Source organism: Leptodactylus fuscus, chromosome 2 (genome assembly GCF_031893055.1).
Source record: "Leptodactylus fuscus isolate aLepFus1 chromosome 2, aLepFus1.hap2, whole genome shotgun sequence".
In the NCBI taxonomy this organism is placed as follows: Eukaryota; Metazoa; Chordata; class Amphibia; order Anura; family Leptodactylidae; genus Leptodactylus; species Leptodactylus fuscus.
In genome coordinates, this window is record NC_134266.1 from 45778427 (window position 1) to 45795282 (window position 16856).

The 16856-nt window shown below is 42.3% G+C and overlaps 1 protein-coding gene across 1 annotated transcript in view; it reads right to left on the reverse strand.

Annotated features, from left to right (window-relative positions):
* Positions 1-337: 337 nt before the first annotated feature.
* Positions 338-16856, reverse strand: part of VEGFD (vascular endothelial growth factor D) — a 51530-nt gene continuing 35011 nt past the window's right edge. Inside the window, exons 5-7 of the mRNA XM_075263682.1 lie at positions 10957-11060; positions 5605-5779; positions 338-3121 (exon numbers count right to left, since the gene is read on the reverse strand). Coding sequence (XP_075119783.1) covers positions 3001-3121; positions 5605-5779; positions 10957-11060 — 400 coding nt within the window. The 3' untranslated portion in view covers positions 338-3000. The remainder of the gene's footprint in view (positions 3122-5604; positions 5780-10956; positions 11061-16856) is intronic.

The window sequence follows — 16856 nt, forward strand, 5'->3', positions numbered from 1 at the left end:
CTTAGGTAAGCAAAAATGCCGCCTCCCCCCTGGGACCCTGGCATAGCGCCGCCTGAAGTGGTCGCTTCAGGTCGCCTCATGGGAGGTGCAGCGCTGAGCAGGAGTATAAGATCGCTGTACATTCAACAGATGGTACATCTCCTCTTTTTTCCAATGCATTCCTGGTTTCGGCTTCGAACCCTGCATCAAGTACTGGAATGTGTGTGCTTCCTCGTACTCTATCAAACCGCAATTTGCAAGTTTTTGTGGATGTAACTTATGTTATGAAGTTATGAAGTATTTCAAGAGCACAACATCCATACGTTATAAATGTGCTTTATTCATGTGATATTGCAACAGTTTTACATATTAAAAAAAAGTGTTATAATTTTTGCACATTTAGGCCACACAAGCGATGTTGGAGTCAGACGGACTAAACAGCGTGAAGCATTTGCAGACAAACCAGATTAATCCACATAAAGCTATAAAATAGTCATATAACACAAAAAATGCCAACAGTAATCCCCAATAATAGCTCGTTTTATCCATGGATACTAATATCTCCTCATAGCTTGTCAGACTTCACAATGCTGCCAAGTAGTCTGTTAGTACCACACTGGGTTTCTATTGCTTGTATCTACCCTTAGGCCGAAGAGACGCTTTGAAATTGAGTTGCTTTTTGTTGCAGATTTTGCAACATTTTTTAAGCTCCATGGCGGAGGGAAGAGTCCTGGAGGGAAGACATTTCTCTCCGTCACTTTCAGTATAAAAATGGTGAGCACAAGGTGGACCCCATTATTGTCAAAGGGGTCCGCCAGGGTCCACAGGTAACTGCCCCCTGTAGACCCGAACATCGGAGAGCCTGGTGCAGATGTGAACTTAAACAAAGCTAAGAGTAGACTTAGCAGAAGAGAGAAGTGTAAGTGCATCCTATATATGCCACATTACTCTTGGCTTTGGCTCAAAAGACTGGAACAAAGTCATCAACAAAAACACAGTGGGGAAAATTCATTAAAATAAATACACAAGTTTTTTGGCATAAAAATGGCACCTTTTTTTGTACAAGGCTTAGCGCCAAAAATGTGTCACTTTGTCAATTTTCTGACTCCCACACAACTTTTGTAAAAGTAGGCAGGACAGGGCAGGGATCTTGGTGGGCCGTGGTAGGGATACCTCAACCCAACTGATTTACCTTCACTCACACCAGTTGCAGTCTTGGACTGGTGTAGATTTCATTTCTGCAAACGGGACCTTGCCATGGTACACCAGGTTTGTTAAGAGTCCAGATCGCTCTCCATATTTATAAACTGTCCTCAATCTGTGTCATCAACCTTATACAGCTTTTGTTAAAGGGGTTGTCTCATCACAAGGATCCTATCTATACTGCTTGTTAATGTGGATGTAAGACTTTTCCTAAATACATTGCTTCAGCAAAACTGCTTTGTTTGTCCACTATCTTACTTTATTCAATTCTTTGTGGCCACAGCCCTGACTTAGCTGCTCCTGAGTCAAGTGATGTATCTGCTGCTCTCAGGGGGGAGGGAGGAGGGGCTAAGTGCAGGGAGCGAGCCTGTGTTTCTAGCTATTCCTGTGTCTACACCACGTGACCTACCTTCCTGTAAGCAGATAGGGGAGAGGAGCTGCTTTCATGTCTTCTGTTCTCCCAGTTATCAGGCTAGCTAATTCAATTGTGTTCATTATGGCAGAGACAGGCAGTCTCTGTATGTAACACAGAATGGTGTTGCTGCTGCCTGTACTTCATAGTCCAATATGGGTGGGCGGAGCTACACACTAATTTGGGGCGGAGCTAAATGGCAGGTTGCCTGTGAAACCCTGCCCACCAAATGATGCAAGAAACCAGGAAGAAAGAAGATTTTACAGCAGTGAAGACTGGTGAGTATGAGACGTGGGAATACCCCTTTAAAGGTATGTTAAAGGTATGTTTCAATAGAAACACACACAGAAGTTATAAGACCCCATTGTAAACAATGGATCCCCCTAACTTCTATACTATATATTAAATTAAAGGGTTTGTGACTAGTATTGCAAATAAGCTACACTGAAGTGAATAGGGATGAACAGCAATACCCCAGGCAACCTGTGGTCAGGTGTGGTGCTGTTTTGAAAGAAAGCAGCAAGCTTTGTAAATATTCTGCAACCTTTTATATGTTCTTCTGTTCCCTTTTAGGTCCCCATTCTACACTGATGCTGAATGAAATATTTTGAAGAATTACCATGTAAGTTTTTAGACTTATTTACACATAAATTTTGCAAATTTTTTGCAAAACCATTTTCAATCCACATTTGGAAATTAGGTTTGGTTATCCTGTTAAGGTAATATATACCAGTATGTCACTCCAATAGGAGGATGGTGCAGAAAATGGTGAAACATTTCAGGACAGAAGTGTTAAACCTAAAGACGCATCGATTTTATCCAACATTGTGTAACACTTCATAATTTTGGTGAAAATGGCAACGCAGATTCGAGCAAAACTGACTTTAAAAATTCTCCTCGTAATGAAGTCATTGTGGTCACTTCCATCCACATTGTTCTTAGCTTGAGACGTCTTTTTCCATAGAACATCTGATGAAAAGATAGTTCATGTCTCCCAGACTGGCATCTTGTGTCTGACACAATTGCAAGAAATATTAACCCAATTGTGGTCGATCCTGACTTGAGGCAAAAAGTAGTAGAGCTGATCAACACGACAGTCTCTGACCAACCACAATATCAGTTTGGCCACTCAGTCCACCATCAGTGTCAATGGTCATGAAGTCAGGGTCAGATGAAGGGATTGCACTGGGTCTAGGTAGAGGCCAAGACCCATGGATTCAAGGCTGGATCAATGATGTAAATCCACCATAGCAGAAGAATACTGAGAAATGTTCAATACTTATAGTATTTCTCATTTTGTCCACTTTATCATCAGCACATTGTACTATAAAAATATCACTAGATATAGGAATGTACTCCCCAGTAACATTCTGCAGTATCTTTTGAGTCTGTGTAAGTCTAGAGACTTATGGATTTTCTCTGCTGTGGTATGGAAAAGGTCCTTTTCTGAAGCAGGGGAACTGCTTGGCACACACTCTTCTACCTCCGGGGCACACTTTGGCTTGGAATGGACAATCGTCTTTACAGCTGTTGGGCAGAAGGTGAGAATGTCAGAATGTACGTCATCGACACAAGATTTATCTTCCACTGCCCTACTGGAAATCAGAACAGGCAACAACTATTTAGAGTTAGAGAAGAAGAGAGAAGCTGAGCTCTGTGATATATAGTGTTATATGATACAGGAGAGAAGCTGAGCTCTGTGATATATAGGGTTATATGATAGAGGAGAGAAGCTGAGCTCTGTGATATATAGGGTTATATGATAGAGGAGAGAAGCTGAGCTCTGTGATATATAGGGGTATATGATAAAGGGGAGAAGCTGAGCTCTGTGATATATAGGGTTATATGATAAAGGGGAGAAGCTGAGCTCTGTGATATATATGGTTATATGATAGAGGGAGAGAAGATGAGCTCTGTGATATATAGGGTTATATGATACAGGAGAGAAGCTGAGCTCTGTGATATATAGGGTTATATGATAGAGGAGAGAAGCTGAGCTCTGTAATATATGTATATTATATTATAGAGGAGAGAAGCTGAGCTCTGTAATATATGTATGTTATATTATAGAGGAGAGAAGCTGAGCTCTGTAATATATGTATGTTATATTATAAAGGAGAGAAGCTGAGCTCTGTAATATATGTATGTTATATTATAGAGGAGAGAAGCTGAGCTCTGTGATATATAGGGTTATATGATAGAGGAGAGAAGCTGAGCTCTGTGACATATAGGGTTATATGATAGAGGGAGAGAAGCTGAGCTCTGTGATCTATAGGGTTATATGATACAGGAGAGAAGCTGAGCTCTGTGATATATAGGGTTATATGATAGAGGAGAGAAGCTGAGCTCTGTAATATATGTATATTATATTATAGAGGAGAGAAGCTGAGCTCTGTAATATATGTATGTTATATTATAGAGGAGAGAAGCTGAGCTCTGTAATATATGTATGTTATATTATAGAGGAGAGAAGCTGAGCTCTGTGATCTATAGGGTTATATGATAGAGGAGAGAAGCTGAGCTCTGTGATCTATAGGGTTATATGATAGAGGAGAGAAGCTGAGCTCTGTGATATATAGGATTATATGATAGAGGAGAGAAGCTGAGCTCTGTGATCTATAGGGTTATATGATAAAGGGAGAGAAGCTGAGCTCTGTTATATGTAAGTTTATATAACAAAAGGAGAGAAGCTGAACTCTGGGACATATAGCATCTTAGATTTGGAGTAGGATTTCTAAGTGAAAACAGAGTAAGGCCTCATTCACATCTGCGTTTGGATTCCGTCCGGGGAAGTACGCATGAGGACCCCCCCGAACAGAATACCAAACGCAACTGCAAACGATGTGCCAGTGAAAGCACACAGACACCATAGACTATAATGGGGTCCTTGTGCTTGCCGCCAGATTTCTGCAGGGATCATGCGGACAGGAAAGTAGTTCACAATCTACTTTCCTGCCCGCATGATTTTTACGGGCAGCACACAGTAAGCACACGGACCCCTTTATAGTCTATGGGGTCCATGTGCTTTTACAGCTCACCGCTTGCAGTTGCGTTCGGTATTCCATTCGAGGGGTCCCCAAGCGGACTACCCCGCCTGCACTGTGATTTCCAGCCTTCTGTGTACACACTTATGCCTGGTTCACATCTGCATTTAGTAATCTGTTCGGGGAATCTGCATAGACCTCCACTGCCACAGGGTCACTGCTCAGTTACTCTCTGACAATTTTGATGACTTGTCCTGCAGTGACGACATACGGTGCATGCATATAAAGTATAAGAAGCTAATGACAGTGATTGGATGTAGCAGTTATATGCTCATGTACGGTCAGTTATCACTGTAGGACAGATCAACAAGACCACGGGGGACCAGATATTGCGCCCCTGAAGCACAGAGGGGTTTACCTGGTGAGTTTTAAAGAGGACCTTTCATCAGATTGGGCACAGGCAGTTCTATATACTGCTTGAAAGCTGACAGTGCGCTGAATTCAGCGCACTATCGGCTCTCCCGATCTGTGTCCGGGGTAAAGCGCTATCGGTCCTGTACCGTAGCACTTTACAGTCAGAAGGGTGATTCTGACACTTAGCCAGGGACGCCCTTCTGCCCAGCAGCGCCTATCGCGCTGTACTGTGGAGCGGGGAGAAACGCCCCCCTCCCTCTCCTGATAATACTCGTCTATGGACGAGCTGTGTGAGCAGAGGGAGGGGGCGTTCCTCCCCGCTCACACTGTACAGCGCGATAGGCGCTGCTGGGCAGAAGGGCGTCCCTGGCTAAGTGTCAGAAACGCCCTTCTGACTATAAAGCGCTACGGTACCAGGACCGATAGCTCTTTACCCCGGACACAGATCGGGAGAGCCGACAGTGCGCTGAATTCAGTGCACTGTCAGCTTTCCAGCAGTATATAGAACTGCATGTGCCCAATCTGATGAAAGGTCCTCTTTAAGGAACTTCTATATAATCCCGGACAACCCCTTTAAGCATGGTGTATTGGTTCATCATTGACAATCCATACCTGCAGGTTTCTGGGTGAAATATTTTCTTCTTTTCGCAGCAGCTATCCATGCTTTCACCACATTCATTACAGGTACAGTTCTCTTTATTCAGCACAAGGCTTCCGGGACATTTCAGCTTGCACACACATTCACAACTGTCTTCAAACTCCATGTGTGCGCCGCATAAAGCCAACTCTGAGCCAAGAAAATGTATCATATATTAATGTGTGTATGTAGTAGCTAAAGATATAACACATTATTCACATTACAGATGCACCCACACTGTAGTTAGATACTTATGCTAGATACAGATGGACAGATCTATATCTATAAAACATATGAACATTGCAAGCTATCATAGAAGAATGATGGTAAATACATACAGATGTGTCCTGTTGTACCTTTCCTCTTGACTCAACATATCCTGAGATTTCTCAAGATGAGGAGCTTTTAAAGGGTGCGGGCCGACAGTCCGGGCCACAAAATATAGAACAGATCCTTATCCTGTCCTATTTTGCAGCCCCTGCTTCCATGGCTCCTATTTATTTAATGAAAAGATCCGCGGAAGCAAGTTCCATGCATGGGCAGCACATGGGTGATTTTAATTCACTTCCGGGCCGTATACCACGTGTACGTGACTATGGCGGCCGCAGTAATCGCCAGGTCTGTACTGACTCTGATCTCGTGCGATTAACTACTCAGGTGCCATGGTCAGATAAGTCCATGGCATCTGACAGCAGGCTTCAATAGTTACATAGAGAAATCTGTGATACATTGCAATACAGTAATATTGCAGTTTATGGCACAAGTGATCTGAAAATTGCACGTTCAAGCCCCCTGTAGGAGCGGCTAAAAAACTATTTTAAAAAAATTAAAACATTTTTAAAAATATTAAAAAACTAAAAGTTTAACCACTTCAGTACCGGGCCAATTTGTGGTCCAGGACCAGACACAGTTTCGGGTTTTTTTGTATGTGCGGTTTTGAGGGCTGTAACATTTTTCTCGTATGTCTCAGTCAACTAATTTTTGCGTCTTTTTTCGGGGACACATAGGGCTTTATTTTTACGTTGTTTTTACTTTCCAATGTGTTTTAATTTTTTTTATATCCGGGAAAATATAAACAAAATAGGAGGGAAATTTTATAAAATAGTTTTTCCTCTCCGTTACGGTAATTTTTATTTTGTACGGTGTTGTTGGGGGTGGGGCTATTACCTTTAAACCTTTAATAACGGGGTTTTTTTTAGCGTAATATATATAAATATATATATATATATATATATATATATATATAATTTTTTCAGATTGTGTCCCCATAAGGTGATAAGAGACCTTTGGGGACATCTGATCACTTTTTTTTTTTTTGTGCTGAAGGCTGATTTCCCCTATAACTGAGGCTGGTACATTTAGCCTCAGTTGCAGGAGAAATCCAGCCTCCTGCACGCTGTATACGCAGTATACAGAGCTGATCTGGTTCCTGTAGGACCCATCAGCTCTTGTAAGACACTGAGCCCGGTGGATCACGTGACCGCCGGGTCAGAGGCTGGCCGCATCATGGCGGCGCCCATAGCTGTGTATACAGCGCTCATTGAGTGCTGTATACACAGCGATCGAGATGGCAGGGAAGGAAAAAAACCTTCCCTGTCTTCTCTCTGGGAGCTCCGGCTGAAGTTACAGCCGGCTCCCAGCTTCAGTAGCTGCATGATCTCCGTGCAGCTGCTGTGTTCTGACTGGACGTACCGGTACGTCCTGTCAGAACAAGGCAACCACTTCCTGGACGTTTATAGTCTATGGGCGGTCTGGAAGTGGTTAATTCACCCCCTTTCACTAGGTCACATATAAATCTAAATAAATAAAAGTTAACATAAATACATTAGGCAACCCTAAATCGGAATATGCCCAAACTATTAAAATATAAAAACATTTGTTCCACACATTAAATGCTATAGCAGGAAAAAAAAATCAAAATGGTTGAATTGGCATTGTTTCATCGATTTGTCTCCCTATAAAAATGGAATAAAATGTAAAAACATCATACATTCCCCCACCATGATATCAATAAAAACTACATTTTGTCCCGCCAAAATTTTTTCTTGAAAATTTAGAAAATTTTTGTAAAGTTATTAAAACATGAAAAAAATTATATAAATTTGGTATAATAATAATAATACATTTTATTTATATAGCGCCAACATATTCCGCAGCGCTGTACAATTTATAGGGTTCAGATACAGACATACATAACAAAGAACGTCATTTCACACAATGGGACTGAGGGCCCTGCTCAAAAGAGCTTACAATCTATGAGGTAGAGAGGGTGACACAAGAGGTAGCAGGGGCGGCATTGCTTATACAGTGTTCAGACAATTTTGTGCATTAGGAATTGTGATAGGCTTGTCTGAAAAGATGCGTCTTTAGTTTGCGTTTGAAACTGTAGAAGTTGGGAGTTAATCTGATTGTCCGGGGTAGAGCATTCCAGAGAAGTGGTGCAGCTCGGGAGAAGTCTTGTATACGAGCATGGGAGGTTCTGATAATAGAGGATGTAAGTGTTAGGTCATTGAGTGAGCGGAGAGCACGGGTTGGGCGGTAGACAGAGATGAGGGAAGAAATGTAGGGAGGTGCGGCATTATGGAGAGCCTTGTGGATGAGAGTAATAACTTTATATTTTATTCTATAATGAATAGGCAGCCAATGTAGCGACTGGCACAGACCGGAGGCATCGCTGTAGCGTCTAGCCTGATAGATGAGCCTGGCCGCTGCATTCAGAATAGATTGTAGAGGAGAGAGTTTAGTGAGGGGAAGACCGATTAGTAAGGAATTACAGTAGTCAAGGCGAGAATGAATCAGAGAGACAATAAGTGTCTTTAGTGTATCTCTGGTAAGGAAAGGGCGTATTCTGGAGATGTTTTTGAGGTGGAGGTGACATGAACGTGCGAGTGATTCAATATGAGGGGTGAAGGAAAGGTCTGCGTCAAATATGACCCCAAGGCAGCGGGCATGCTGCCTAGGAGTTATAGTAAGGCCTGAGACTGCAATGGATATATCAGGGACAGATCTGTTAGATGGTGGAAACAGTAGTAGTTCAGTCTTAGAGAGATTTAGTTTCAGATAGAGCGAGGACATGATATTAGAGACAGCAGAGAGACAGTCACTGGTGTTCTGAATGAGTGCAGGGGTGATGTCACGGGAAGATGTGTATAATTGGGTGTCATCAGCATAAAGATGGTACCTGAAGCCAAATCTGGCGATGGTTTGTCCAATGGGGGCTGTGTAGAGAGAAAAGAGCAGGGGGCCGAGGACCGAGCCCTGAGGAACCCCAACAGCAAGGGAAAGAGGGGAGGAAACAGAGCCCGCAAATGATACACTGAAAGTGCGGCCTGAGAGATAAGAGGAGAACCAGGAGAGCGCAGTGTCATTGAGGCCAACTGAGCGGAGCATAGTGAGGAGAAGTTGATGGTCAACAGTGTCAAAAGCTGCAGAGAGGTCCAGAAGAATAAGAAGAGAGAAGTCACCATTGGATTTAGCCTTTAGTAGATCATTAGAGACTTTTGTGAGAGCTGTTTCAGTAGAGTGCAGAGCGCGGAAACCAGATTGTAAGGGGTCAAGCAGAGAGTTAGCAGAGAGATAACGGATTAACCGAGAATAAACCAGGCGTTCCAAAAGTTTAGAGATGAAGGGGAGGTTAGAGACGGGTCGATAGTTAGCAGCACAGGATGGGTCCAGGGAGGGTTTTTTCAGTAGCGGGATTATAACAGCATGCTTGAAGGAGGATGGGAAGATTCCAGAAGAGAGAGAGAGGTTAAATATTTTAGTAAGGTAAGTAGTGACAGCAGGGGACAGAGATTGGAGAAGGTGTGAGGGGAAGGGGTCACTACTGCAGGTTGTGGGGCGAGATGAAGAAAGTAGCTGGGAAACTTCCTCTTCTGTGACAGGTTCAAAAGATGAGAATGGACAGTCATAAGTGCGGCTGGTGAGGGGATCAGTACTATCGTAGGTGTGGGAGTCAATGCCACCTGGGGCTTGGGCAGTAATTTCCTGATGGATCTTATCAATTTTATCATGGAAATACATGGCCAGGTCATCAGCACTAAGGTCTGTGAATGGCGTCTGCACCTTGGGTGTGAGTAAGGAGTGAAAGGTTTCAAAAAGCCTTTTAGGGTTGCTTGAGAGAGAAGAGATGAGGGCGGTGAAATAGTCTTGTTTGGCAAGGTAAAGGGCAGAGCTATATGTTTTAAGCATAAACTTGAAGTGGAGGAAATCTGCAGGTGAGCGTGATTTTCTCCATAGACGTTCGGCACACCTAGAGCAGCGCTGAAGAAATCGTGTCTGTGGCGTGTGCCAGGGCTGATGCCTCCTATGTGGGACTTTACGAGTGGAGGGGGGAGCAACCTCATCCAATGCATTTTTGAGGGTATCATTATAGTGACTGGTGGCCAGATTGGGACAGGAGATTGAAGAGATGGGGGACAGGGAGGACTGTAGAGTATCTGAGAGGTGCTGGGTGTCAATAGCACGCAAGTTCCTATATGTGTGATGGATAGGGGCGTCTTGTGAAGGGGAGAGAGCACTGATGGTGAGAGATAGAAGATTGTGGTCAGAAAGCGGCAGAGAAGAGTTAGAAAATTTAGAGACTGTGAGGAGTCGATGGAAGTCGATGGTATCACCGTGATTGTACCGACCCGTAGAATAAAGCTAACATAGCAATTATTTTTACTAAACAGTGGAAGCTGCAAAAACAAAACCCGTAAAAATACGTGGCAGTATTACATTTTTTTTCAATTGTGAATTTTTTCCCACTTCCCAGTACCGAATAATAAATGGTGCCATTTTGAAGCCACAACTTGTCACACAAAAATCAAGCTACATAAATGGAAATATGAGAAAGCTATGGCTTTTGAAATGAAGGGGGTAAAAAAACCCAAAAATTATTAAAAATGTCTGTGTCACACGTAAGGGTTAAACTTCGATATATATCAGCGTACCCTGATAGTGCATACAGATTGGATTTCACTTCATGAAACATCTTTAGATTTTCGGGTGCATTCACACAGAATAAAGTGGCGCTAATTCTGCCATGATAACTCGCGGCAGAATCAGCGCTGATAAAAAGCCTCCCATTGATTTCAATGTGTTCCATGCGGAAGATGGAACCCATTGAACTCAATGGGAGTCTTTTTTTTATCCTGCGAGTTATTAGCGCCACTTTACTCTGTGTGGATGCCCCCTGACAAACAATAATAAAAAAAAAATGCACAAATAGATTATCTTGTATAGCTTGCAATATATGGTCAAGACCACAATGGGTGACGAGACAGAAAAGAATGTACATCTATGGAAACATACATGTGTATGGTATCAGCTGGTGAGAACAGTACCTTCCCTTCTTCGGATAAGCGGGGTCTCCTTCTCGAGCACGCACTCACAGCTGGTACTGTTCCACTGGAAACCAGAAGGACAATATCTATTTTCTTGAAAACAACTGAAAAGTAAAAGAAAACACATATAAGGAATGGTTACAGGGCACAATTCACCAGTATGTTGGACACTTGTCCATGTCTATTTATTAATTTATTCATCATTGAAGCTGGCTGAGGCCATAGGTTGAGGAAAAACTGTGGTTGCTTTTCTTTTTTTTTTTTTTTTTGAAGATTTTGCAAATTATTTTTAGTCAAAGCCAAGAATGGCTTCAAAAGGAATAGAAAATGTAAATTAAGAACATATACTTTTTCCTTTAGTGAAATCCACTTCTGGCTCTGACTCAAAAAAACAGTAGCAAAACCTGCAACTAAAAACACAATTTTAGGCCGGGGCCCCACAGGCCGGAAACGCCACAACCGCAAAGTCTTTGCAAAATGGATGGGATTCATGCAAATCCCATGCCCACTTTGCGGAAAAAAAGCAGCGCGGACACGCTGTGATTTCCAAAACCGTTGCGGTTTTGAAAATCGCAGCATGTCAATTATATCTATGGAAACGCTGGCAGCTTTCCTGTAGATATAATTGTAACGGAAAAACTACATGAACTTTCTGTTCAAAGCGCTGCGGGAAGAACCATGATGCATTCACGCCGCAGTTGTTCCTGCAGCGCTTTAGTGCAGCGTTTCCAGCCCGTGGGGCCTTAGCCTAAGGCCTCATACACATGACCTTGTGTATAGTCAGCGTGATAGCCATAGTTACATTCATGTCTATGGCCCCATACACACAACCATGTATTTTCACAGTTTGACGTATAGGATCGTGAGACATGAGCAAAAGTCAGGACAGGTCTTATTCCTGTCCATTTTGTGGTCCATGCTGACTGGCCTAAATGAATGTGGCCAGGGAAGCACGGCCGATAATAATATCCTTGTGCCACTCGTGCCGTACAATCACAGTCGATAACACGCATATGTGCATGTTGCCTAAGACTGATTTTTTATGATCCAGTTAGTACTTCCCATGGATATACCACCAAGTTGCAAAAGACCCCGTAAGGTGTAGAGGTGGGTAGAGAGCATTTAGAAACCGCAGAAGCCGTGTTCAAGGTTATGAACATGGTCTGATTCAAGGTTGTGGACTCTCCAATTATGGTTCTCATTGCAAACTAATAGTGTCCTCTTAGGCAGCCAAGGAACCAGTCGACCAGCACATGCACACAGTGTTGTCACAGTACATAAATAATACACACAGTGATGTCACAGTACAGGGATAATACACACGGTGATGTCACAGTACAGGGATAATACACACAGTGATGTCACAATACAGGGATAATACACACAGTGATGTCACAATACAGGGATACACACAGTGATGTCACAGTACAGGGATAATACACACAGTGATGTCACAGTAAAGGGATAATACACACAGTGATGTCACAGTACAGGGATAATACACACAGTGATGTCACAGTACAGGGATAATACACACAGTGATGTCACAGTACAGGGATAATACACACAGTGATGTCACAGTACAGGGATAATACACACAGCGATGTCACAGTACAGGGATAATACACACAGCGATGTCACAGTACAGGGATAATACACACAGCGATGTCACAGTACAGGGATAATACACACAGTGATGCCACAGTACAGGGATAATACACACAGTGATGCCACAGTACAGAGATAATACACACAGTGATGTCACAGTACAGGGATAATACACACAGTGATGTCACAGTACAGAGATAATACACACAGTGATGTCACAGCACAGGATAATACACACAGTGATGTCACAGTACAGAGATAATACACACAGTGATGTCACAGTACAGGGATAATACACACAGTGATGTCACAGTACAGGAAGAATGCACACAGTGATGTAACAGCACAGGGATAATACACACAGTGATGTCACAGTACAGGATAATACACACAGTGATGCCACAGTACAGAGATAATACACACAGTGATGTCACAGGACAGGGATAATACACACAGTGATGTCACAATACAGGGATAATATACACAGTGATGTCACAGTACAGGGATAATACACACAGTGATGTCACAGTACAGGAATAATATACACAGTGATGTCACAGTACAGGGAGAAAGCAAACAGTGCAGAAATAATGCACATGGTGATGTCATAGTACAGGAATAATGTTTGAAGTGACTTCAAAGTACAGAAATAATGCCAACAGTGATGTGACAGTATTACAATAATGTACCCAGTGATGTTGAAAAATTAAGGACACAATTATGTCAAAATATAGGAATAATTCACACAGTGATGTCACAGTGCACAGAGGATCCAGTTAGTGATATCACAGTACACAAATAATGCACACAGTGATGTCAGGTGTAATACACAAAGTGATGTCACAACAAGAAATAAACACAGCATGATAATACGAGGATATGACACATGTGATGTCACAGCAAAGTAACAGAGTAAGGGCTCATTCACACGGCGTAAACGCTCGGCTCATTCTGAGCCATACACGCGAGCGCTTCTAAACACTTCCCATTCACTTCAATGGGAGTGCGAGTAAAGATTTACATGCGCTCCCATTGAAGTGAATGGGAAGTGTTTAGAAGCGCTTGCGTGTACGGCTCAGAATGAGCCGAGCGCTTACGCCGTGTGAAGGGGCCCTAGTAATCTCATTGGTAAAGTTGGACGATAATGCACAACAGGGGGCATCACAGTGCAGATAATAGACACTGGTTTTCCCTTACAAGGCCACCTCAGGCCCATGGGGCTAAGTGTGAAAGTAATTCCTGTGAACCCTATAGCCACAGGGTCCCTTTAACTATACCAAATTCAGGTTTGTGAATTTGGTATAGTCTGTACAGATCCGAACAGCACGCTCGCATAGAAATGAATGGACGTAGCCGGCACGCGGGGGGTTAAGTGGCCGGCCGCCGTCAAAGCTGAAGTACCAGGTGCATCCATTCATTTCTATAGAGCGTGCTGTTTGGATCGGCTGATCCGAACAGTACTCGCTCATCTTTAGTCGCATTGTTTCACACCTGATCCTCTGTGTGTCAAAGTATCACAGCATTTAATCTAAGTGGTTCCTATAATATACACCCCTACGCCCTATATAGTGGATGGACGCCATCACTGTGGCTCATTTCCCATTGACTTCAAAGTATAGGCCGTGAAGTAAAAATTCTTAGCCACCCGTTTAACAGTTAAGGCTGAAGTCTCATATTGCGTAAACACTGTGTTTTGGCCGTAGCAAAAAAGCTCAGCATTTTACAGTACCTGGAAAGTGGAGGGGATTCTGGCTAATCCCATTCACACATATCAGAAAAAAATCTGTAGCGGAAAAGCACTTGCGTTTTTGTAAATCGCTGCAGGTCAATCCTACCAACGAAAATGCAGGCGGTTTCCGAATATAGTCTGCAGAGGAGAACTGGTGCGTAACAAAATGTGATGCGTTTATGCCGTGTTTTTTTCCGCAGTGTTTTTTATGCTGCATTTCGTTACGTGGGGCCACTAGGTTTCTATTATGATAAGTCAAAATAATAATGGCTTCCCGCCAAACCACTACCAGACGTGAGCTATGCCTTACATATCCCAAGAAAAAGTCCTCATATTATAAATTTTTGGGCCTGATTTTACGGTATATATTTTATTGTCAGCATACCTCCTGCATCACATTAATTCACCTCGGAGACAAGTCTCGCATTATTTCGAGCCAGACTTGTGTAATTTTACATTGCAGGAGATCAGAGTACTACAGAATAAGTTAATAGGAAACAGACGGCGCTGAAGTCTTCATGTTTACCATTCCTTTGTCCTCGCCACTCGCGCGTGCTGAAAACATGTTTGACCATGGCTCCGTACATTAGCCCGGGGACCAAATGAGAACAATGTGGAGACACACCTGACAGGACCGTAACCTCGTCCCTTCATACACAACTATTTTATTTTTAACCATTCCTCATATTGAAACAATTTCTATTTACCTCATAAAACCCTTAACTGTAGGAGGGACAGAAAAATACTGCCGACCCCCCCCCCTGGTGATTCACGGTGCAAACACATGTGTCGAGGAATGCAGACAATAATGTCCCTGCTTTTTTTGTCAGGAATTTTTGCTTATTGTGTAAGAAGTTTCATTAGACACGCATCACCCCGTTGTTACATTTTGTTACATTTCGCAGATGTCTCGTAGGTTTCGCAGCGTGTTTATGGCAAGGAGCGAAAGAATTTTTGTAAATTTTGGTAATAAAAGTTTTGCATAATCATTTCGATTATAAAACCTTGCGATGCCTTTGGATATTGGTAACTTGCGCTTGGCTTTGTCTAGTCTCTTGGTATGTTAATATCTTTTCGTGGAAAGATGTTTTATTGCTTTTTTTACTTTTTATTACTTTTTCAATATTTGGTCCGAATCTAAATTCTTAGGATCTATCTACAGGAATGTTAAAAACAGTCATGCGATGGAGTCCATGGGGTTAATCACAAGTCTGGTTTTGTAAAGAAGACTTGTCCTGTAAGGCCAGGGTCACATCTGCGTTCGGTATTCCTTTCAGGGAGTCCACTTAGGAACCCCCCGAACGGAATTCCGAACGCATTGACAAGTGGTGAGCAATAAAAGTACACGGACTCTATAGACTATAATGGGGTCCGTGTGTTTTCCGCACAGTGTCTGCACGAGTCATGCGGAGAGGAAAGTAGTTCATGAAATACTTTTCTCTCCACATGACTCACGCGGACAGCGCACGGAACACACACGGACCCCATTATAGTCTATGGGGTCTTTGTTCTTTCATAAGGTTACCGCTTGTCAATGCGTTTGGTATTCCGTTCGGGAGGTCACCAAGTGGACTCCCCAAACAGAATACCGAATGCAGCTGTGTGCCAGGCCTTACTGGCCAATTTTCACGGTTCCCTTAGTAGACTCATAAGTAAGAAGCGACAGTCTCGAAACGCATAGGTGACTTTTTATTCGTTTGTATGTTACATAATTTTATGGTATCCATTTTTTGAAGTAAGAATTACGTTTTATATACATCTTTTGCTCTGGTGCTGGAATCTTTTAATTTTTACTTACCTGTTTGATTATACATTCTGCTTCCGAGGGAGTCACCGTGCATGGGAGGAATATACACTGACCACTATAGACATTCTCTATCAAGAGAATGGGCTTTATTTTTTGCTTTATTGTTCATCAGTAGTATATTAGCAGATTATATTTCTTCTTGAATGTACATTTTGGATTTGGACTTAATATGGATTTTGTTTCACTGTTTATTTTTTGTTGTTGTCTTTTTAAGAGTTGTTAAACAGTGCCCATGTACTATGCTGGGCAGACTGTCGGTAGCGATATTTCTTAACCAATGTTCCCTAGAACCCTAGGCTTCCTTGGAACCTGGTGATAAGTTTTTGATTTTTGCACAGGTATTACTGTGCCATACAGCCATGTATATAGCTTATATATCCTTATTAGCTTGCACATTTTTTAGGATTCCTTGAATTGTTCATTCATCACTCTGACTGTGGAGAATGTGATCTTAAATAAAATTATTATTATTATTATTATTAATAATAATAATAATAATAATATATTCCTACTAATATTATAAAAAATGTGAAAGTTTGTATGTTTGGATGTTTGTGTGTTTGGATGTTTGTGTGTTTGTTCCTCAATCACACAAAAATAGCTGAATGCATTTGCCTGAAATTTGTCACATACATAGATTGGATCCCTGATTAAAACATAGGCTACTTTTAATCTCGGTAAATTACGTCATTTCACGACCACAATGAACGAATTTATGTTCAGACTACACTAAAGGACCCTTGATGACGTCATCAC